General features: G+C 36.2%; 1 protein-coding gene across 4 annotated transcripts in view; it reads right to left on the bottom strand.

The window, feature by feature from the left end:
* The window catches only part of LOC131737891 (cell adhesion molecule 2-like), a 660024-nt gene that overhangs the window by 118272 nt on the left and 516948 nt on the right, over nt 1–24804 (bottom strand). For all 4 annotated transcript variants that reach the window (XM_059029678.1, XM_059029679.1, XM_059029680.1 and 1 more), the window contains one exon: nt 13311–13460. In XM_059029678.1, coding sequence (XP_058885661.1) covers nt 13311–13460 — 150 coding nt within the window. The remainder of the gene's footprint in view (nt 1–13310; nt 13461–24804) is intronic.

The following is a 24804-nucleotide window of genomic DNA, read 5'->3' as shown; positions in this document are numbered from 1 at the left end:
GGACGGATTTAACCTCATCCCTGCCACCCTTATATTCCCCCACACACTATCTATACCAGCAGGGTCTTCAGCCTGCAACACACCCACATCAGAAGGATGGCAACAAATAAATGTGTTTTTATAAAATGTCAAACTAAGCGCTCTGACACACACACAGCGGCACTTTTAATTTTAGTTTTTGTTTATATACCATCCATTTGGGCAGCACACATATTTTAGATTTGCCACTAACTACGTAACATTTTTAAAAATCCCTTTATTTTTAGAAAACCTCATAGACAGCAGTAACAATTAGCTTTTTCAATTCCAGTTATAGCTTGAGGCTCTTAATCTGTAAATAAATGATCTCCAGCATGAACCAGCACTGTGACTAAAGCTGTAAATTCACAGTTTAACATATCATTTAGGATATTTGGTTGATAAGAAATCCGCAGGCCAATTAGATTATACCTTGTATAGTTTGTTTCCTATGTGCAAAATGCGTTTGTCAAACCGTTTGGTACAGTTCATTTCCTAAGCGGACACTTCACACCAGACATACCGAGTGCAGGCCAAACCCTCTAAACGGACCCCTTAGTGAACATAGCCAAAAGGAAAAAGCCTTTCCTAACCCACATTGTTAATCCATAAAAACCTTGCCAAACTAGTTTCTTAATTCCTTGTTAACATTTATCTTATTTTATAAATTTCCAACTCTCTTAACTTATAGCCATCACATTTTAAAGTATAATATAAAAAATACAACACAGAGAATTTGTGTCCAGTAGCCTACTGAGTGACATCACATCAAATGTAATAAATAAATGCTATAAACCCTAGCCTACTGCAAACTGATGGCCAAAGCTGGACAGAGGTATGTAAATACTATATAATCTAAACATAGAGGGTATCTTTTTTCTGTTTAATAAAGTATTGTAGTATTCAAATAGCCTAAAAGTATATATCGAAATATATTGCAGTGAAAAGTTATTTTAAACATACATGATAAGTTCATTTATTTTCAAAGAAGTTTCCTCATACAATTGACTAAGAAAGATTTTTTTTATTAAAATAAATAATACAATGTGTTAATTGTTAGTTGTCTCTACATTGCATCCCTCAAAACTGCTTATTTATTGTGTGTTCAGCAGCTTCCCTGTGATAGCGTTTGCTCTTTGTAAAGACCTGCTTTGATAAGGTTTGTTTGGATTCAAAATTACTTAAGTGAAAATGAGAATGTGGCCACTCCCCAATTTTTGACTGACAACTGTAGGTAATTCAAAGATATTTAGCTAAGTTGTTGGCACCATATATATTTTATAGCAGAAGGGTACCAGAGAAATAATAAAACAAGGAAAATACAGGTTTTAAATGTCTGTTTTTAAAGAAAAAAGACTTGACACTACTGTCTGGTAGATTACCTCTCCTTCAGTTCGGACACATAACTCACACCAAGGTCACTTCCAGGACGATAGAGCCTTCACCGATGGGCACTATTGCTTAATTAGTGACTGTATCTTTAAATATAGCTAGGTTCTAAATGTAATGTGTATTTATCAGTCGTAGCATAAGACAATTGTTGGCAAAATCATTTATTGGTGGGAGTTCTCTGGTTCTGGGGAGATAAAAAAAAGCCTTCAGTATGTAGCATTGTGTGAGCGTGGGTGTGGGTGGGGTGGTGGGAATTGAGGATTTCAAGACGAAAAAAAATCCATGTTGAAAGTAAATAATTGAAAAGTTAAAACTTTGTTAGGTAGCTGAGAGATAAGGAAAGAAATCCCTGGACAGTAAGTTATAAAACTCTCATATCTCTCTCAACCTAAAAAATACATAAAAATAAAATACTAATGGTGCAGTCGGCACCCTAATTTTGTATTTGATTATTGTATAGACATTTATCAATGATAATAGATGCATTGACGTTTTATTTTTCAAAATAAAGACCAAGCATTAGTTTTTTTTTTAACAGATGATCCAATAACTAAAAACACAGTAGTGCATAATAGTTAAACAAAAAGGCACAACTTACATTCAAATTAGAACACTTCCGATTATAAAAAAAGAAATACAAAGGACTGGAGTTTTTAATAGCTGAAAAGAATATGCGTGTGTCCGCATCAGATGTCCCTTTGACATTGTAATAATAATACTATATTTTAACAGAAGTAATTTCAATATGAACTTTGGTTGTTCATTGCTGTTAACATTTTATGTCCAAAAGCAAAGCAAAACATTTGAATTAATCTCACAAATCCTGACTAATTTAACTATCGTACTAAATTCAGTTTCTTTTTTATATAATATTGCCATATAATCCAAACACAACATGCTTTGAAACAAAAGAATGTAATCGGTAGATTTAATACATTTAAAACAAAAACTATTTTTAAATCAAGAAAACATGAATACAATAGGCCTACTTCTGATCTGGCTTGTTCAACATGAATGTGGAGGCCTAAAGTGTATATCCTAGCAATGCGCTGATCTACCGTACTAGCACTAAAAGAAGCGCACTCTCACACGCTAACCGGCAACAGGAGACTTCAAACTGGGTTCTAATTTGATGCATCGATTCAACAATATGTAATATCCCTGGTTGATATTTCCACTGCTCCAAGAGATTTATGATGATTGTAAATATTGTTAATAAATTTGATTTCGGCACAACTTTTAAGAGTGGCCACATTAGGAGATTTTACTACAATATCCTTTCCACCAAACTGTAAAGCACACAAATGTAATCATTTTAAGCTTGTACTATATATTTGCATTTTAATAGTATATATTGAACAGTGTTGCTGTTATTTGCATTACACAATTTGTATTTAAATATTTAAATAACTCGCTAGGATTACTTAATGTAGCTAGAGTGAAGTTTTATTCCTTATTCATTATTATTGATATCAATTTTAAATTGATATTGTAACGTGGAGATAAAGGAAGCAATCCAGGCAAGTACTCTGGTCTCAAATGACTTAACAGAAAATGAATTACAAAACATACTACAAGAAAGATGCTCCAAACACTAAAATGGTGATTAAAACATCACTATCACTGTTTTATGACTCTGAAATTCATATAAACTCAACTTGATGTAAACAAATTATGCCAAGGATCTAAACGTACTACAAAGAGAGTATTATGCAACAGTCAGAAAGCCAGACGGAGAGCTGTACACCAAAAATACTTTATTTATACTTTATCAGCTACATTTAAACAAAATATATAAAGTTGTATTTACTATCCAACCTTGCCTCACTTATTTTCTTGACTGATTCAGCTCATAGTGGTAATGAAATTATTATTATTATACATTATTGTTATGGCTTCAGGCATTATAGCCCCCTGTCCCCAATGATTTCACTATAGTGATTCCACTATGACCCTCTTCTCCAACAATTGGTTCAAACAATTTAACAACAATGTTGAATTGTAAATAAATATAAAACTATAAAGAGAATCCAGAAATAGGAAAACAGGGTTTTTATGCTGGATTGTTTTTTGGATGATGATGATGATTATAATAATAGCATCATTAATAAAACAAACTTAAATGAGATCGATGCAGTAATTGTATCAATTAAATATGTATTTACTACCAAGATGAATCACAATTAATTTTTTAATCACTCGAAAGCCCTAATATATATATATACTACCAGAAATTGTGTATTTTAGTTAGTATTAATTAGTAGCTAATGTTCACTAAATGCTTGTAATTAACATGTGGAGGCTGTGTGGTCGAGTGGTTAAAGAAAAGGGCTGTGGACAGAAAAGGGCTTGTAACCAGGAGGTCCCCTGTTCAAATCCCACCTCAGCCACTGACTCAGTGTGTGACCCTGAGCAAGTCACTTAACCTTTTTGTGCTCTGTCTTTTGGGTGAGACGTATTTGTAAGTGACTCTGCAGCTGATGCATAGTTCACATGTCTCTGTAAGTCGCAGGAATAAACAAATAATAACAATATATATATATATATATATATATATATATATATATATATATATATATATATATATAATTGTCTCCTCCAATGACATTGAAATGCAAGTAAATCCTGTATCTCAGTCTACAGTGTTGATTTTGATATCCCAGCTGCCCTAGCGGTCTGGCGGTTGCGCAGTAGGAAAACGAGAAATATGTTTGCTAGACCTGCTTTGCGCACTTGCGGGAAAACAAAAATCGATCTTCTCTCACAATTTTTTTTTGTGTTGGTCACAAGAATTTCTTGTGAGGGTTTGGGCAATTTATTTGGGCTTAGCCTCCCCAAGCCTCTTATATGCACCGCCTATGACTCTGCATTTTGGAAACTATGCATTACAGCATGTATTACTACTTGTATTATGTATCAAAGCATTGTTATTTCTCCTTTATAGTACACACTTCTGGCCCTGGTTTTAAGAAGGTTAAATAATTCCAGCTGTGCTTAAGCAGATGATACATAATTTCCCCAGTGATGAGATCAGTGCTTAACTTCTGGAGCAGACTAAATAAAAACAAGATGTCACAGTTCTTTTTCTGTCAACTGCAGGTGTAAGAAGGCAGAGGTTAGATGTGAACAGGCAACTGTGCATGCTACAAGTGAACCTCTTAAAACTATTTGCACAGTTACAGTTTGTAGCCTTACAGAGAGAGGTCAAAATACATCAGACAACACATCCCATTATACAAGTATACCTGTTAACCAGTAGCTGTTCCTATCAATTACATAGGAGCGGCTTTCCAGCTCGCTTTGCTGAAAGAATTCTGAATAAATGCTTTAAAAAAATGTGGTATGTTGTCAGAAGAGGTTGGATATTGAGAGCCTTTTTTAATAGAATGCAATGATTTTAGTACATCACAAAATGCATCATTATATTTCTTATTAAACACGGTATTACAACGAGAAAACCTGAAAACAAACAAACTCACACAATGACCTTGTCTGCTGTCATGTCTCTTACTGTTTTGTGATCTGACTAGTACTGTAGTGCTATATGTTTCTGATAGAAAGCTTCTCAAGGCCTTTTTATATCAGTAACTCTGACATTTGAGTAGCCTCTTTGGTACTGCATATTTTTAAAACCACTTGTTGCAACAAAATACTGTTTCCATTTCTTCAGTGACATTCTTCCACTCCATAGACTATGTTAGTAAGCAACATTTTCTCACTGTCTCTCAGCTTCATTGATTTTTCTTACACTCTGTCTGGGAGGAAAACAATGATGCATCAAAACACTGAGGCTCATAAATCTAAACTAAGACAACGCTGAAAGATCTTTTTGTTTGTATTAAGTTGTACTGATTTTCATACCGAAAACATTTCATGTACTAGGGGTGTACAGAAAATTCAGATTACACTTTAAGAGCGCTGGCAAAGACAAGACAAATCTACTTTTCAAAATGTGTCCCCAGGGTTTTTTCAGTCCTTATGTAACGTGCCTTGCAATCATGATTATTAAAAGGTCACATGGTAATTCTCTTCAGTCAGTATTTTTAGACACACTGGGTCCTTTATTATTTGTATCTGAAATAATGTTGCAACCCACACCCTAACTGCAGGAAATAGAATGCAATATTTTGCACCTTAAGGCTCACTTAGTTAAATGACTTGCTAGTGCCCGCCTCCACCACCAGAGGGAGACTTCCCACTGCTCCCGCCTCCACTCCTGCCATTGCCTCTCAAGGTTCCCCACCTGCCGTCGCCTCTCGAGCGTCCGCACCTGCCGTTGCCTCCTGAGGGGCCCCTCCTGCCCTGTTTGTCACCGCCCGGGGATGCCTGTTCGTGTCTGGACCTATGGTCACTGGGCCTGACTCTCAGGTCGCTGCACCTCTGCCTGTGCTCCTCTCAGTTTTATATTTACAATAGCTTTTCGGTTCACCACTGAGTAACACCTTAACATGAAGCCATCTTGCTGGTTTGTTTACAACCAGGTTCGCGATCGTTAAGCCCGTTGCTAAGCAAATGATGCATTGAACATTGATGATTGGTCAGTTGCATGTCTTTGCACACTGCCCACCTTCTGAAAGCCATTTTCTTTATGTAGAACCAGTTGTGAATGATTGATGTTATTTACAATATTCTGCCAAAACACAGGTCTATCCATTTAAATTATATATATATTTTTAATGCTCACTGCCAGATATAAACTCTGGCCATTTTTTTAAAGCATTGTAATAATAATAATAATAATAATAATAATAATAATAATAATAATAATAATAATAATAATAAAAGGCTAATATGTTTAACTTATTTATCAGTACTGGGGCTCCCCATATATAATTTGTAAATTTTACAGGAAGTCTTAGAATTCTGAAACTGAACAGAAATCATTGGTCCTGCATTGTCTAACAAATATCTAAAAACTAAGATTAATGTGTTCATACTATTTACAACCCATTTAATTTAGCCCATGTACGTCTTTGTTTGTGTTTCTTTAACTGCTGCAAGATGAAGTCTCCTTATCAGAACAAGCAGACATTCAGATTTTGGACTTACTCTGATTCTTCTGACATCTGTCCTTTTTAAACCCTTGTCTCTCACATATGTTTAAAAACATGTTTTTATTTCTATTAACCTATGCTTATGTCCTTCAAGCTGAAATTACTCTTTTGGTTCCCTATGAAAATTAGCAGTATTCTTGTCAGCTACACTTTAAGGAGGGCTCTTCTTTATGTCTATGCTTTTAGCTGGTAATAAATATGATTGCTGGCTAGTCAAGCTAGCTACTCTTTGGGGCATAAGCATTTTTTTCCTATCCTGCCTTTTATATGTCTCATTTTTTGTTTCCAATATTTTAAATAGGGCTTGGCTGAAGGAAAAGAAAATAAAGAATAGTATGGTACAGTACTTATTCAATCTGAGTCAGACTCTACTGTACAACACCTGTAATGGAATTTAACTGAGAGAATGACAGAATACAGCTGTGTACCAAATATGAACACACTATCTCATTATGTGCTGTCTCTATCACAGCCAAAACTTACATATATGAACATATAGCAGCTTTAGAAAAAAACACTGAAGCTCCCTACATATTCTACACACTGCAGATGTTTCTATTTTTTAGACCACATTTTAATACCTAGTCTTTACTGTATTGTACAGCTGCAGGCCATGCCTAATGTGTAATGATGAATCTGTGCCGCTTTACAAGTTCTTGGCATGCCTTGGCTCATTCAAGTGAGGGATGAGTTTTTCGAATACAGCCTCCCTCAATCAATGCTTAATTCACCCTGACTCCACTCAGAGAGACAAAACCCTAAGTTTCCCTCTTCAGCTACAAACAAAACCCATCCAGATAATACCACTGACTCATTTCTAAATGTTTTATTTAAAGATACAAGGTCCTGTATTGTTTCGCTATATATATATATATATATATATATATATACACACAGACATGCTCAAATTTGTTGGTACCCCTCCACAAAAAACGAAGAATGCACAATTTTCTCTGAAATAACTTGAAACTGACAAAAGTAATTGGCATCCACCATTGTTTATTCCATATTTAATAGAAATCAGACTTTGCTTTTGATTTTTTATTCAACATAATATTGTAAATAAGAAAACAAATGAAAATGGCATGGACAAAAATGATGGGACCGCTAACCTAATATTTTGTTGCACAACCTTTAGAGGCAATCACTGCAATCAAATGTTTTCTGTAGCTCTCAATGAGACTTCTACACCTGTTAACAGGTAGTTTGGCCCACTCTTCCTGAGCAAACTGCTCCAGCTGTCTCAGGTTTGATGGGTGCCTTCTCCAGACTGCAAGTTTCAGCTCTTTCCATAGATGTTCGATAGGATTCAGATCAGGACTCATAGAAGGCCACTTCAGAATAGTCCAATGTTTTGTTCTTATCCATTCTTGAGTGCTTTTAGCTGTATGTTTTGGGTCATTATCCTGTTGGAGGACCCATGGCCTGTGACTGAGACAGAGCTTTCTGACACTGGGCAGTACATTTCGCTCCAGAATGCCTTGATAGTCTTGAGATTTCATTGTGCCCTGCACAGATTCAAGGCACCCTGTGCCAGGCGCAGCAAAGCAGCCCCAAAACATAACCGAGCCTCCTCCATGTTTCACTGTAGGTATGGTGTTCTTTTCTTTGAAAGCTTCATTTTTTCGTCTGTGAACATAGAGCTGATGTGACTTGCCAAAAAGCTCCAGTTTTGACTCATCTGTCCAAAGGACATTCTCCCAGAAGAAATTGTGGCTTGTCAATATGCATTTTAGCAAATTCCAGTCTGGCTTTTTTATGTTTTTCTGTCAAAAGTGGAGTCCTCCTGGGTCTTCTTCCATGCAGCCCACTTTCACTCAAAAAGCGACGGATGGTGCGATCAGAAACTGACGTACCTTCACCTTGGAGTTCAGCTTGTATCTCTTTGGCAGTTATCCTTGGTTCTTTTTCTACCATTCGCACTATCCTTCTGTTCAATCTGGGGTCGATTTTCCTCTTGCAGCCGCGCCCAGGGAGGTTGGCTACAGTTCCATGGACCTTAAACTTCTTAATAATATTTGCAACTGTTGTCACAGGAACATCAAGCTACTTGGAGATGGTCTTGTAGCCTTTACCTTTACCATGCTTGTCTAGTATTTTCTTTCTGATCTCCTCAGACAACTCTCTCCTTTGCTTTCTCTGGTCCATGTTCAGTGTGGTGCACACAATGATACCAAACAGCACAGTGACTACATTTCTCCATTTAAATAGGCTGCATGACTGATTACAAGATTGGAGACATGTGTGATACTAATTAAAGAAACTAATTAGTTTGAAATATCACTATAATCCAATTATTTATTATCTTTTCTAAGGGGTACCAACAAATGCGTCCAGGCCATTTTAGAATATCTTTGTAGAATAAGCAATAATTCATCTCTTTTCACAGCTTCTTTGCTTTATTCTATGACATACCAAAGGCATGCAAGTATACATGATAAAATAGCTTTTAATTTCATCACTTTTCAAGAGGAATGCAGCATTATTTCAATGAGCTGTAAGGGTACCAACAAATTTGAGCATGTCTGTATATATTATAGTTCCTAATTATTTGCTTATTTGCAGGTAGATTCCTGGGGTAGTAGTGTAAATGCACACTGAAAGTATGTTCAAGCAATTATGCAAGGTAAATTAGACATACATTACTATAAACATTGGTAAAATACTGTTAAAACATCCCTGTTTATTTTGTGTGGCGTTGTCCCAAAACATTCTGCAAAAGACATTTTCCGAAGTTAGTCTAAAGATAGCACTGCACATGGAACCAGAACATAACATAACATCTTCACAGGTTAAACATTAGGTTGTCATACTTGTACTTGCTAGAACCAGTCATTGTATTTATCTTGCTCTTAATTGTATTATTACTTGTACTGTGATTCTTGAAATATATTTTTGTTTACGACTGTAAGTCGTCCTGGATAAGGGCATCTGCTAAGAAATAAATAATAATAATAATAATAATAATTAAGTTAACCTGGCATAGCTACAGTATATGGCTACTGCTTTTATGGAACCTGTTCAGGAAGCTTTATATCAGTTTTGTTTCAGACCTCTCCGCACTAGTTAATAAGCGTTTCTTTCCACAAGGGTAGATAGTTGGGTGCTCTAAAACATATTCATCAATGTATTTATGCATTTATTTATTTATTGGGGTTGATGACTCAGGGGAAGGTCAAGGCGAGGGTATTGTAGACTTTCACAAGCCGCATGCTCTGTGGTACTGAAACAACATGAATCTGTTTTGTGACAATGGGGATATGGCTGGTGCACAGAAATACTGGTTCTTCTAGTACTGTATGTAGCATGTGCTACACTACAATAGCATGGGGGTGCACTGACTAAACTGTAGAAGAATGGAGAAACCAATAGTAACATTTTGTTATTATAGTGAACATGATTTCTCAGGATGTATTGTCGTCTTGCCTCCCTTTTTGGTGTAGAAATATCAATGTGCTATATTCTTAGGGATCCCCACAATTTTATATCAGTGGAATTATTTTTAGTCACTTCTTGTAAATTCGAATTCCTAACACAGCAACTAACTTAGCTTATCATTAGAGTATATGCAGTCAATGCAATTTGCAACCCTGTTGCTATGGAAAACTCCCCCTCTGTAATGAGCAAATTATAATCTAAAACTTTTCTAAATTGTCAGACAAACAGAGTTTGCAGGTAATCTCTAACATTTGATACAAAGTGTGTTTCTATCATAGCATGCCAACATTTTATCTATCATGCTTCATCAAATAGAAATGTAAGCAACAGTGAACAAGGTGTACTACAGTTAATGAAACACTTCTTCCCAGATAGGAATATATTTTAGATTCACCCTCTGACATTTCCCTAATAAGACTTTTTTCAGTTTTACTCAATTGTGTGATAGTTTATAGATGTCGACTGTTGTCCACTGCAGTCAAATGCCCAGGCCTCCAGAGATGAAAGGCATGAAAACTAGTGAAATAGTATTCTGTGCCATGTAAAACCTCAAACACTTTTATATATTTTTTAACTTGAAACTTTTTTTTCACAGGTGAAAGACAAGAATCACATGGAAGGGCTTCATGAAACACTATGGTTTGATATACCTTTTCTTCAGGAGTCACCTATATTTCAATGAGATTTCTCAAGCAAATTATATTAACTCTGCCTGGGTACTATGTTCTCGTTTGACCAGAACTGAACCAAATCATTCATCCATCCTTAATATAACACTTATAAACCCTGTGGTACAGGTATATGAACGTACATTGAGACTGAATAGCGTTGTGCCATCCGATGAAGCAATGAGCCAATGCAGCTGTTAATCTTACAGACATTCCCCACAGCTAAGCTCAAAAGTACAATTCAGTGCTGTTCCCAGCTTCCCATTCTTCATTTTAGAACTGCCATTGTATTAGTTGTGCCAAAAACCTTTTCATCTAGCTGTTTAAGAAAAGATGGAATGTAAGTGTTTCACACTTAGCCCAGGCAACCTCTGCTGAGCAGAATACATTTCTTTCGTCCTTAACATCACAAAGGAATGTGCTAAGCATTACAAATGCAGTTTCCCACACTAAAATGCAATGGCTGCACAAAAAATACGTACTTCTTCCTTGACCTTTATCAAGTCTCTTTCACTGTAAGTCCAGCGTCTATTTATTATTGGCCATGCTGTTAATATTACTTCACATTGTATTTTTTTATAGATAGTAGTGAGTGAATAATAGGTTCCATGTTTATATACTGTACACTAGGGATTTTCACTCAATAGACAGATATTGTATGCCTGGCACTGCAATTACTTTTTACCAGTTGATGTGGGTGCGGCTTAAATACGACACCACCGGCAATATGTTAATCTAACACACTGGCAGCTAATTTTCTTGATGTATGTGTGTGGTGAAATAATAGATTCAAGCAAGTGAGATTGAATAGCTTTCTGTTTGTAGCAATATACATGTGAAAGAGAACACTCAATATGATAAATCAAAAGTATTCTACATGTTAATATGATTGAGATATATAGATATAGCAAAGATAGACACAGTTTGACTTTCAGAAAATGTCCATCCAATTATAATGACTGTGCATTGTCCAAATGTTAATGGAAGTCAAACTCATTATAACATATCTTAAATGCATTAAGGATATTCTGTTAAAAAAAAAAAAAAAAACTTTTAAAAGCATGGTTATATTGGAGTTTGGTTATATCTGTTTCACTCAAATTAACAATTTAAGGGTGCAACTATAAATCTACAATATCTACATATGTGATTGTTATATTGTTATTAACATGCCTTTGGTCAGTTATGAACAGTTACATTTGTTTTTTACATTAGGTTCTTGCAATTAAAATGTCTTGTAAGCTAAACAACATTATCTGTCATCATAGACTCCACTCTATCTAGGTACAAGCAGTTTAATGTTCATGTCCGTCATCAAAATCTGCATGTGCAGAGTACTCGCTTACAATAGTCTATTGGGCTTCAGCATTTTTTGGTTATCAAAAATGTTACAATTGAAAAATACCAGATTAGCTTTGAATGGTTCCTTTTTTTGCAGAAATTCATAAATCTGTCTGGGAGTGATTGTATTACATAGAGTATTAAGATTCCAGACAGACTAAGCAAAAAAAAAAAACAAAAAAAAAAAAACACTGTGAACTGAGTAGAGAACCAATGGTATGTTTCTGATTGGGAGCGAAAGTTGTGACGCATCAAGACATTATCTTCCTACAGTCCTAATTTGTAACAAAAATAGCAGGTCAAAACCAATTTATGACCAAGGACTTGTAAATAAAGATATCAAAACAATTACAATTATGTTTATATTGCAGGAATATGTGCAATCAGTAAGAAAACAAACAATGATACAGTTTGGGGTATTATTGTTAAAAGCTGGTCAAGGTAAAGGTGGAAAGAGAATGGTCACGTTTCCATGTAGTTAAGAAACATATCACTTCACGCTATAGGAAGTGCATAGCCAAATATGGTACAACTTAAAGGGGTGGGTAAATTGCCTTCTAAAAGGCTGTGCAAATTGACTGAAAATTAAGGTTTTTAGAAACTAAGGTCCTGTTTGTGAAGTAACCTCGCACAACTTTCTACTGTAACTAAAGGCCGTACCAAGTAATTCTCTATTAATAACTGAGATGTGCTGGAAGTAGTCCTGACAAGCTTTTTTGTTCAAATAGGAAAAAATAAGCATACAGTACGAGGGTTTCAGACCTCTTCATTCAGTATTTTTTTTTTATGTGACACCATTTATTCAACATTTCAAATTATTTCAATTTGACTCATAAAATCATAGTGCTTTATAGTTGAATTGTTTTATAACCAAGATTGTAAAACAATAGTAAAGCTACTGCAAATTAAAAAATAGAACTAAAAGAACTATATAGAAACCCAAATTACCCAAAAGGTACTACCAAAATAGCATGAGAAAAAGCATTTGCATTTTTCCATGGAAACCCAGCCAATGTGGAATTTCTAAACTGCATGGAAACCCTGCCACTATATATTCCCTACAGTTCCTTTTTTAGTTAAGCTAATTTATCAAGTGTCTGACAAAAAGGTACATGAATCACTGTGCTATCCCAATTATGTATTTCTGCATAGGTACTGCAGATTGACTTGAATCAGAAGCTAGAACATGGTTTACATAAGATTACCCTTGGTTTACTTAGTTAAAAAACTTTTTTTTTTCTTAATCTTAACTGAAAGTTCCTGTTAGTTTAAACAGTCCATTTGAGATCAAGACTCATTTACCATGATCAAGTTGGATCGCAAAAGCCAAATGCAATGTATGCCTCATTCAAAATCAGCCATACCGTAAGAAACAAGCAAACAAAAACAACCCACTAACCTTTTTTATCACCGAAATAAAGAGTTTGTTGAGCTGGGTTTGACCACTGGAGGGAGGTGTTGTCATTGTGATCTACCCTGCAGGTCAGGTTTACCGTTCCTCCTTCAGCAACCGTCACATTCTGAGTAATGGGAAAGCTCCCTTGGCTGCCTGTGAAAGAAGAAAAAAGGAAAGTAATAGATACATTCTGTGAGTATGAATACCACAAAAGAGATTCTGATATTACCATATGTCTCCCCCACCACTCACTCTCAAAGAAAAGGTGGGGAATAAATCTCTCAAAACAAACAACACCAGCAAGGTTATCCAGTGACTTTATTACACTACTACTGGCGTACAGCAATTGACAATACAATAGTTGTTGTTTTAAATGGTAAAATACTAAAGCAAAATGAGACTTATGAAATAAAAGTAACAGCCCAAAAATCAGTAACACGACAAATAAAAAATGTCTACAAAAAAGGAAGGAGTCTTTTATAGCTTACTAAACGGAAATTTAACTTAATTTTTCTGCATTTCAGTAAAATCTACTTGACTGTACATGGCATGTAACTATAGACAAATTCAATAAACATGAAGAAGTCCCTATCAGTATTTTTCTTTTCAAAAACCCTTTGTCAGCATCCTTACTGTTCATGTCAAATGATTTAGACTTTGCTATCATCCGTTTTATTATAAGCTACTCTATCAGCTTATGGACCAATATCTGTTATGTAGAGAACACTAACATGGATAGCTTTTAAAGTTATTTAAACATTTTAAACAGGAAACAATCTATATTGCTGGCCTAGTGGTCCTATGTATTACAGGTCCTACACATAAACATGTGTAATACAAGCTAGAAATGTGAAAGGAACAAGTACTGCACTTAATGTGATGTTGTGTTGTTTTTGATCACAGACAATGTTCTCTGGCTCTAATTGGAGCATGCTGAAATTACAGTATTTTATTGCGTCTGTTTTTGCAGCTGTGCAGCAAATTGGCACAAATGTACAATTTTAATCCCCAACATGAAAAATAATATACGACTGCATCCATCTCTGTATTTATGCTGACATTCTGTATCTGTTTATCTACACAGTATACACGTAATTGGGAACGTGGTTGGTTGGAATATATAAATAATTCCTGCTACCTCGTACAGTATTTCAACATTCTGCTCTTTTAATTCTCGAGGGCTCAAAGTGTCTCAACACAGCACTGTACCTGTGTATTGGTCCACTGTCTCATGGGTTCATGAGATTATATTGCACCTCTGGTGTTCAAGTTGGTAACTGAATTCAGCTAGGGGCTACTAACTTTAGGATATAATTTGCTTTCCTCAATGTTTAGGCCAGCATTTGCTAAGGGACTTAAATGTAGAGTAAATGGTAATTGAGGTGACCAAGCACCAGAGTTAACAGGCACTGCTTCACTGCCTCTCCTATCAGGAGATGCTGTTGGTGTAAGGAGCTCTACCTACTGTGAACAGCAGATAATAAATACATACCAACAAAAGCATCATTTACATCATGAGATTATATTGCACCAGGTCAGGAAGTGCTGTTTCATTCCAGATTTAATAGGTATAATTTATGTATTCAGTATTTTAGGCATTGATCAGGGGATTCATTGGTTCAAGTTTATAGGATATAGTTGAAACAAAAACCTGTTGTCTATTCCTGTATTCGAGAGTTTTCAGGGATTATTTTATTAAATTAATAACAATAATAAAAAACCACCAACAAACACCATATTTAAATGATCAAATTATGATGAAGCACTGTGGACAGAAAAGGGCTTGTAACCAGGAGGTCCCCGGTACAAATCCCACCTCAGCCACTGACTCATTGTGTGACCCTGAGCAAGTCTCTTAACCTCCTTGTGCTCCGTCTTTTGGGTGAGACATAATTGTAAGTGACTCTGCAGCTGATGCATAGTTCACACACCCTTTGTGTAAGTTGTTTTGGATAAAGGCATCTGCTAAATAAACAAATAATAATATAGAAGGGGTAGGTAACCTCTTTTAGCCTAAATCAGCCAATGGGCATGTCCTGCATTTAAAAAATGATATTTGACCTACCAGCTAGTGCAATAAAAACAGTATGCTTGAAATGTAATTACTTTTCTTAGAACTAGTTCAAAAATAGTTACAAAAATAAAATAAAAAAAATAAAAAACAGTCCTATGTGATTATTTTCTAATTAACAGGGGCCGGCTGTTGTTGTGGTTTAGCAGTGAAATTGCTCCTATAGTTTCCTAGCCTATAAGATTGAAAAAGAAAAGAAAAGTGGATAAAGGTTTCCCGGTATGAGCAATGATTTGTAAACTAACCCGACACCCCTCGTGAGCCCTCAGGGATGTTTGAGGAAGCACAGAATAAATTACAGCTGGTAAGAGGAAAACTCCTTTGTAGTTATTGCTCATGTGGAATACAATTTTTTCAGAGAAGACCATTCTACTACCTTGGGTAAATCCCAAGGGACAGATGACATTTAAGAGTAAACCTCCCAGGTCATATAGAGCCCCATAGATTAAGTAAGAAAAGTGTCCAATAATGTATCTCTTCTATAGTGTCCAATAATGTATCTTCAGTAGCAGCTTTCTCCTCGAGACAACCCAAACCATACAAATGTTTCAGTTTCATTCCATAAGAAAAAGTGAAGTGTGTTTTAGAGAAGTGTGTCTTGGAGAACAAATAATCTCTGAATGCAAATCTAATATCTTTTGTGATCAGCAACTGGAGAACAAGTCATGTCTTCTCAATAAAAAAAATAAATCTCACATTTCAATTACAGTTAGCTGCCACCCCCTTACCAACACCATATCCACACTGGGAAGGTAACACAACAAACTTTTTTTTTTCTGTTGCAAGCCAGAAAGTAACAAATAAGCATTACATGTTGGCTGTCTGCTAGAAAAATACAAACACAAAGCTTGGCTGGATTAAGGAGTCCAGCTGGTCAGTAGTCCAGTGTCTCTTATCATGGCTTATTACTTTGAGGATTTGGCTGATTGGCTGGTGAGTGCAGTTCGCACTGGCATGCAGCCAATGAAACTGTTTTATGGCTTGAAGATTTCTTTCAGTTCATTTCCACCTTGCAAATACATAGGTGACTGAGCTAAATTAAGCCATCTAGATTTCCATTATAAATCTGTCATAGTTATTGGTATAAGACATGTGAGCCATGGGTTGGTATTGTATTTGACATTTTACCATAAGTGGTTAGACAAATGAGAACAAAGAGTCATCCCAGGTCATCAAATAAATGTCATACAAATATACAGCAAACTTCCTCATTGTGACAAGTGCCATATAAAGACCAGCTCACCATTAAGACAACCCACTACTCCCTCTTTTAGGGACAGTTCTCAATCCAAACTATTTCAACAAGTCCAGTGGTTGGTATAATGGAGGCATTCCACTCTATTTTCAATTCACAGATTCCCTTTTTAAATTGTTGTTGTATTTCATTATATTTTTTAATTTGCTTCACATTCCTGACACCAAAAGTTTCCTGAAATGTATTTTTCAGTCTTAAAGATAATAGCTGTCACCTTTATTATTGTATGTGCCCTGCTGAGCCAAGCACTGATACAGAAACAAATTCAACAATTAATGTGATTTAACAGGAAAAAGCTAGTGGTGACATCAAATTAGCAACATGATTGTCATTCTAAAGGTATTGTGACATTTTTCAAACTAATTGTGACATGCTCAGTATCCAAGTGTATGCCCCCCTCCATGGAAAGTCTGTAATACGCCTCACATGCTCTACAAACCTCTGAATAAATAAGATATTTTTTCTTTGTTCTTCCACTATATTGCTCTATGTAGCAGGCATTTTAGGGTAGTATGAAACACATTTAAAATGGATATTGCAGTATTACACTTTCATTCAGTGAGGAGATACAGTAGCTTTTTTAAAATTTAAATTTGAAAGACATGTAGTACAGTTTAATATACATTTTGTTATTATATCAATCGTAGCAATGCTATGAACACAGGTACCTTGCATTTATATAGATACATGAAAATAAATCCAATATTTTCAGTTGGGCCAATGCATATTAGATATATACAACGCTTCTATTGAGTTGCTTTTTATAGGCCTATTTGTTTTCTTTTTCTTTATTTCTTCAGTATAAATTGGGACTATGTTGTGTCCTTCCGCAATCTGCAGTGATTTGTTGGTATGTCAGTGTCTGACTATTGGTTGTACCAAAATAACTTTCATTTCATTGATTCTTTGTTTCCCGAGAGTGGGGGTTGTGGAAACACCATCTTTTTTGAAGATCAGTTGAGCTGGGGCAATTGAGGAGGCAACGTGCCCTGTTCGAAATGATGGATTTGCTCACCCAAGGCCTGAATTATGTATGAAGGCATTTATTTCTTAGTCTAGTTGCTCTGCCTCACTCTAATTGCTATGTGTGATGTCTGCTTTCAGAGCTATACTATTTTCTGGTTCCTCCTCCTAGTTCATTGTTTGGTGTCATTCTGAAATTGACTAAGTTACTCCCCCATTTTCATTTTGATAGTTTCTATTTGTATTGTAAGCATCGCAATCAGGCTTACGTGGAATAACATGCTTACTGGGACTAGTTTAAAATGGGTCTTTGCTTACATCCAGTGGTGTGCTGTCTGAAATTCAGGATGGAGCTGCACTTCGGTGGTTGAATCAATACTGCCACTGATACATGTTTGATAACAACTTTATAATGTCTGAAATAATTTCAGATTTCTATTGTTGTTTTGATTTGGACCCTGATTTCCTTGAAAACGAGTTTAGTCAAGAAATGCCAGTTACCAATCTGCCTGCGTATTATTTAAACTCCAGCTGATTTTGTGGTAGCCTATATAGAGGCTTGTGGTTTGCTGGGGCATCATTCACATACGCACATACATACAGTCACCTCCAAAATTATTGGCACCCTTGATAAAGATGAGCAAAAAAGTATGTATAAAATAAACAACACAGGTAATGAGCTATATTTTATACTCAAATATATGGGAAAAACATATTTTTTTTATTCTAATACAATTGCTCAGAGAAAGTTTATTAACAAGTAATAAAAAATGTTCTCAAAAAGACAGGTGTCAGAATTACTGGCACCCCTAAAGATTCTTATAAATAAAATCAAACAAAATTAAATCTGCATTAACATTCTACTTCTTTAAGTTCATCTCAGTCTTAAGGAACTGTATTGTGGCCTTCCATGGCTTCCTATTTCACTGGGGTATAAAAATGAGGTAACACGCATATGAAGTCCATTTGTCATCCATCACCATGGGGAAAGGCAAAGAACTCACAAATGAAAAGAGACAAATGGTAGTTGACCTTCATAAATCAGGCAATGGGTACAAAACAATAGCTAAAAAACTAAATATACCACTTACCATTATTAGGGCAATAATTAAGAAGTTCAAAACCACTGGAATAGTGGTAAACTTGCCTGGTAGAGGATGCAAGTGTATCTTGCCCCCACGCACACTGAGGCACATGGTTCGGGAGGCAAAGGGAAATCCAAGGGCCACAGTTGGAGAATTACAGAACTTGGTTGCATCTTGGGGTCACCAAGTCTCCAAATCTACAATTAGATGCCACCTCCATGCCAATTTGGAAGGGTTACCAGAAAAAAGCCTTTATTGAGAGCAACCAACAAACGTAAGTGCCTGGAGTTTGCTAAACGGCATTGGCACTTCAATTGGAACTGGGTGCTATGGTCAGATGAGACAAAAATAGAGCTCTTTGGCCACGCACACCAGCGGTGGGTTTGGCGTCGAAAGAAGGATGCGTGTGCAGAAAAGAACCTCATACCTACTGTAAAATATGGTGGTGGATCTTTGATGTTATGGGGCTGTTTTTCTTCCACTGGTCCTGGGGCCCTTGTTAAGGTCAATGGCATCATGAACTCTACCCAGTACCAGGACATTTTAGCCAAAAACCTAGTTGCCTCTGCCAGGAGGCTGAAACTTGGCCGCAAGTGGATCTTCCAGCAAGACAATGACCCCAAGCACACATCAAAATCCACAAAGAAATGGTTAATTGACCACAAAATCAACATTTTTGCAATGGCCATCTCAGTCTCCGGACTTGAACCCCATTGAAAACCTGTGGTTTCAATTGAGGGTAGTCCATAAGCGCAGACCGAAGGATATCAAGGATCTGGAAAGATTCTGTATGGAGGAATGGTCTGAGATCCCTCCCAATGTGTTCTCCAATCTCATTAAACATTATAGAAAAAGACTAAGTGCTGTGCACAAAGTACTGAAAACAAGGGTGCCAATAATTATGACACTTCATTTTTTTGGAAATAAATTTATAATTTGAGAAATGCGTAATTTTGGTTGATTCCATTGAATCATTAATAAAGTCAAATATATTCCACATGTTGGAAAATTACAATATAGCTCAGTACTGGTATTATTTATTTTATACAGTCTTTTTTGCTCATCTTTATCAAGGGTGCCAATAATTTTGGAGGTGACTGTATATATATATGTGTGTGTGTGTGTTTGTGTGTGTGTGTGCGCGTGTGTCATTTCACATCTAGAGGCCTGGTTTTGAATCAGACTGGTCAAAAATGTGTTTTGTGATCTCAACCACAACCTAGGTCCTAAAAGAACCCCAGAATGGTATAACTAACTAAAGAAAGCCCAGCCAACATGGAGTTACAGTAATGAATTTTTATCTCAGGCTATAATATGACATCATCAGTCATCTTGGTTAGAACTTCTGAATGGAAATGCTGCCTTCTACTGTATGCAAGTCCAATACTAGTTGATTAATAACGCATTTGTATTATAGTAATTTAAGATTGGGAGTCAACAGTCATCCAGCATACTGCATTTTTATTTTAAATATCAACATTATATTTGTATGCTGGATTTAATAATATGTCTGGTTTATTCAGTCATATTGCAGAATACTGTATAATTGCAAAAACTATTTTTAAGAACATTTACAGTATATGGCCACAAAAGTATAAACATAAATATTCAGCGTTTGAACAGAGAACAGAGTTAGATGTTAGATATCTTGGATATTTTACAATTGTTTTGAAAAGTTAATAACTGTAAATATACTGCAAAGCAATGTGAAACCACTTATTTTAGCTTTAAAAAGGTAATGATTCAGAATACTGGCTAAAACAGTGGTTGAATGCTTTCTGACAGGATGAATTCTCAAAGGTATTTGTCATGTAGTAAGTTTTTAGCTTCTTAAAGTACAGCATTATGTTCCTTTCATTAAGCTAGCAAATGTTCACAGCATCCAAGGGATTCAAGGGATCCACATAGGCCTATTCTTTAAGGAATAAACTACTTAGAAAGCCAGCTTATATCCTAGAAAATGTGAAAGTCAGTATAACTTACTAAGGCATACATGAATATGGCACTAAAGTAATTTTTGCTAAGTATATTTCCACTTTAGGTTCTTAATTATTAATTAATCACACCTATATTGTTAATCCCAGTCCACAGGCCATCATATATTTTCTCCCAATTTAAAGTGCTCCAAATCTTTGTTTAATATCATTGGCTTTATCAAACTATTTCTAGGCCTAATTTCTATTGCCTGAAATTTTACAGGAAAACAGTATATGTATTGACTTAAAAAATACATGTATATGGTAGAATACCAAATGATGTGCCCATCTTCAGCAAACCAAAGGTTGCTGAAAGGGCATACAACAGTACAGAAGGCAGAAATAAATAAGCAGATACAGATACTACAAATGTTTCAAGAATAGAGGGATGTTTCCATGCAGCAGTCCAAAGAGAAATCTATTTTATTGACACATGAAGTATTGGTTCTCAGGACAAACTTGGAAGATATAACAACCACTAATGACTTTGTTGAGGTCCTTTGACTTTTGACCTCCTACCCAGAATGACAAGCGGGAAAACCGTCTCACATATTTTTCTCAATACCACAATGGCTCCAAAATGGCTGAATTGATTTCTTTAAAGTGTGTGGAGTAATGCCACTTCATAAGAAATGGCTGAATTAATTTCTTTAAAGTGTATGGAGTAATGCCACTTCATAAGAAAGATGTGATGATCAGTTATTGGAAAAAGATTGGATCAAAGGTCACTGACTGGTATTGATAAAAGCAAAACCCCCAAAACATGTGCCATTTATTGATATATGTTAATGTAGTGGTTGTTACTGAGGTGTTAATAACAGATGATAAATGGTAAAACAGCATTGATATGTTATAATCTGTGTGCCCAATGTCTGCAGACCCTGTTGCATTTTAAATAAGATGGTTTGAAACTGAGGTCATTATAGTATTGATTAAGGTCTCCTGTGGTTAACAGCATGTGCTGAAGATGACAAAATTACAAAGACATTTGTATTACTCTTGGTAAGAAGCATGCATTATTCATGGGGTTTTGCATGAAGCATGACTTGCCACATTTTTTTCAGCTTGGAAGTGTTGTACTGCTTCATTTCCTTAGCTTTAGAAAAAATCCTGGCACCAGCACATTTGTCTAAAGTTTCACAGCATTCATGAGACTTTAGCCAGTTTATGTGCCGAATTATCTAAAAATGCAGATTAAATGGTTTAGAGATAGAGTGTAAACTAGTATTCAGGGAAGTACTGGTATTACAAATTGATTCTGTCTTTTAAGTACTTTGTAAGGCACATTATAAAGGGAAATTGGTTTTACTGGATGGAGCCAAATGTAACATTCTTAATAGGGGAATAATAAAGCAAGTAGGAAGAGCTAAATCTAGTTTAATTTACAAAGGCTGAAATAGGAAGCCCAAGTCGGGGTGAAGCTGGTGAGTGCAGCACCTTTTATTTGTAGTTTTGATTACTGTGTTTTATTTTCCTTTTTTCTTTCGCCTTTTGCTTATTCTTTTGTTGTGCACCTGTAATCTGTACTGCCTCTGGTATTACTGTGGTTCTGTCTACCATTGTTGGTAGGCAGACCACAGTCAACAGCGCCCTCTGCAGGCTGAAAAGGGAATTACAGAACAATAAGAAAACTGGGCACCTGTGCGGTGTTTCAAGTTCACCTTTGTCTTCCCTGTGTCAGTGAATTACCCACCACCCTTCCACAGTATATATAAAAGCAAATCTAAGAGAATGCAACTGATTACTTTTGCAGTCATGTAGAATTCCTTTTGTTCTACCACCAAGAAATGGTGCCTTCTGTCCTGCTGATAACACTGTGGTACTTCAATTGAAAATTCCTCACAATTTTTTCAGTGATACTTCTTGATTATTACTCTGAGTGTGGATTTTGGTATTCCATATTTCTTTGATACTGTTCTATAGCCATTTCCTTTGTTGTAGTTTGCTACAAGTGCTTTTCTCAAACATTAATCCAACTCTTTTGTCTTGTCAAAATCATCTTCTTCCATGGATATTGGAAATAATGACTTATATGTCTAGTTATTGACTTTATAATGCAGCAACTTATAATGTTAAGCTGCCAGTACTTTTGTCATGAACAGATATTTGAAATTGCTTAATAAAGACTACCAGAAATTGTGAATTTCAGTCTGTGTCATATTAATTAGTAGCTGTGCAATGTTCACTAAATGCTTGTAATTAACATGTTTTCTAGAATTATCTTATAGGAAGTGTAGAGTGCCAACAGTGGTGTAACTGGTTTCAAAAGTGGTTTCTGTAGCTGGGGCATGCATGAAGATTATTCAATCTAAAATAAAATAAAAATGTCACAAACAAGTATAATAAAACGTTACATACTTTGTATGTCTAGTTAAAGGCATTCCTGCAGCGATCATTCATAGCAATACATTGTTGACACAATGTTGTCATGTCCGAATTGTCCAGTCGTGCTTGCCGAGTGTGACATATTGCTATATTATTCAGTCGCTTCTGAGTCATGGAATTACAAAGCCAGGACTTCAGTCTTCGATGAGCACTAAAGCTCTTCTCAGCTTCAGCAGAAGAAGCAGGGATCACTAACAGCAACATCACGAGAACCTCAACTTGCTCAAAAAAGCTACGGACTTCAGGCAGCATTTCCCTCAAGATATCTGCCGCTGCAACACAGGACATATATGGAAATTTTGACCTGAACATTGCAAATTGCTGTTTATCTCTGGGTACTGGCCCATAACACAATCAATCTCTCCAGTAAGTAATACTTTCTCCAATTTAACAAGAACCTCTAGCCCTTCCTGATCTTTCTGAACTGCATATCCACAGCATACAGCAAAATTGTAGTACTCAGCTTTGCAGTGCTGAAGAGGGGATGCTGGTATATATGGTCTGCTTTGTAATGAACTATTCAGGCTCTCCAATCAATATATTACCCTAACCCTTGGCATCTGTATTAAAAACAGAAACAGTAGCACCCAAATTTATCACTGTATTTTTATTAAACACATTCTGGTCATTTCTATTTGCCTGGACAGTCCCAGTTTCACAAAGGTGTCCTGAAGCATGGTTTTGTGCCGGTTTCACATGTGTCCCGGGCGCTGGCTGGGCTGATGGAACTATTTTCCGTTTTGGCTGCTCCCTGCTTTCCTCATGTGTAGTCCAACACCCGCTTTTGCTAATGCTTTCATATTTCCATCATTAGTATTGTTTCATCTTCAGAATTGTAACAGGCAGTTGGCGTGTGGGTGCATGCATTCTCTGCTGAGTGACAGGCAGGAGATCGAGACAAAGGTTGAAGCTGACATGCCCCGCAGGCACGCAGGTTTAATTCACACACACACAGTGAGAACAGCTCACGTGACGCTACCAACAATGGTAGCACACTGAGGACATATGGCCAGCATACAAAAAAACTAAATAAACACAGTACAAAAAACGATCAAAATAAAGGTGGCGTGAAAACGGCGTTCACTACTCCTTCACACATGGAGGTCCCACTTATTCACCTCGCTATATTTTTAAGGGAATCTAAAATCCCTGAACTAATCTTCAACAGCTTAAGGTGCCCCGACTCCGACTACTAGCAGGGCCGTTGGCTGTATCGCTTTCTTTATGTTCTGATCCCGGGTCACTCTCATGGCAATCAGAGGATTACACAGCCAGGTCTCCATATCCAGGTAGCATGGATGATATTCAGCCCGTTGTCCTTGGTGTTGCAGCAGCCCTGAGGTGAATAAACTGGACCTTTTTTATACCTGACGCCTCGCTGGAACACACCTACCTGCTAATTATCCACAGCTGACAATCACACACAGCAGGCAGGCTCTCCCAGGAGCATCAGGTACTTCATTGCAGTGTGGAGTAGTGGTTAGGGCTCTGGACTCTTGACCGGAGGGTCGTGGGTTCAATCCCAGGTGGGGGACACTGCTGCTGTACCCTTGAGCAAGGTACTTTACTTAGATTGCTCCAGTAAAAAAACCCAACTGTATAAATGGGTAATTGTATATAAAAATAATGTGATATCTTTTAACATTTACTGAACAATTGTAAGTCGCTCTGGATAAGGGCGTCTGCTAAGACATAAATAATAATAATTATTTACAATAATTACAATAAACACACACTATTCACAATACATTTACACAAAAAC

Source organism: Acipenser ruthenus, chromosome 9, assembly GCF_902713425.1.
Source record: "Acipenser ruthenus chromosome 9, fAciRut3.2 maternal haplotype, whole genome shotgun sequence".
NCBI lineage: Eukaryota > Metazoa > Chordata > Actinopteri > Acipenseriformes > Acipenseridae > Acipenser > Acipenser ruthenus.
The sequence above is the reverse complement of the archived record's forward strand: the minus strand, read 5'-3'. Positions and strand labels throughout refer to the sequence as shown.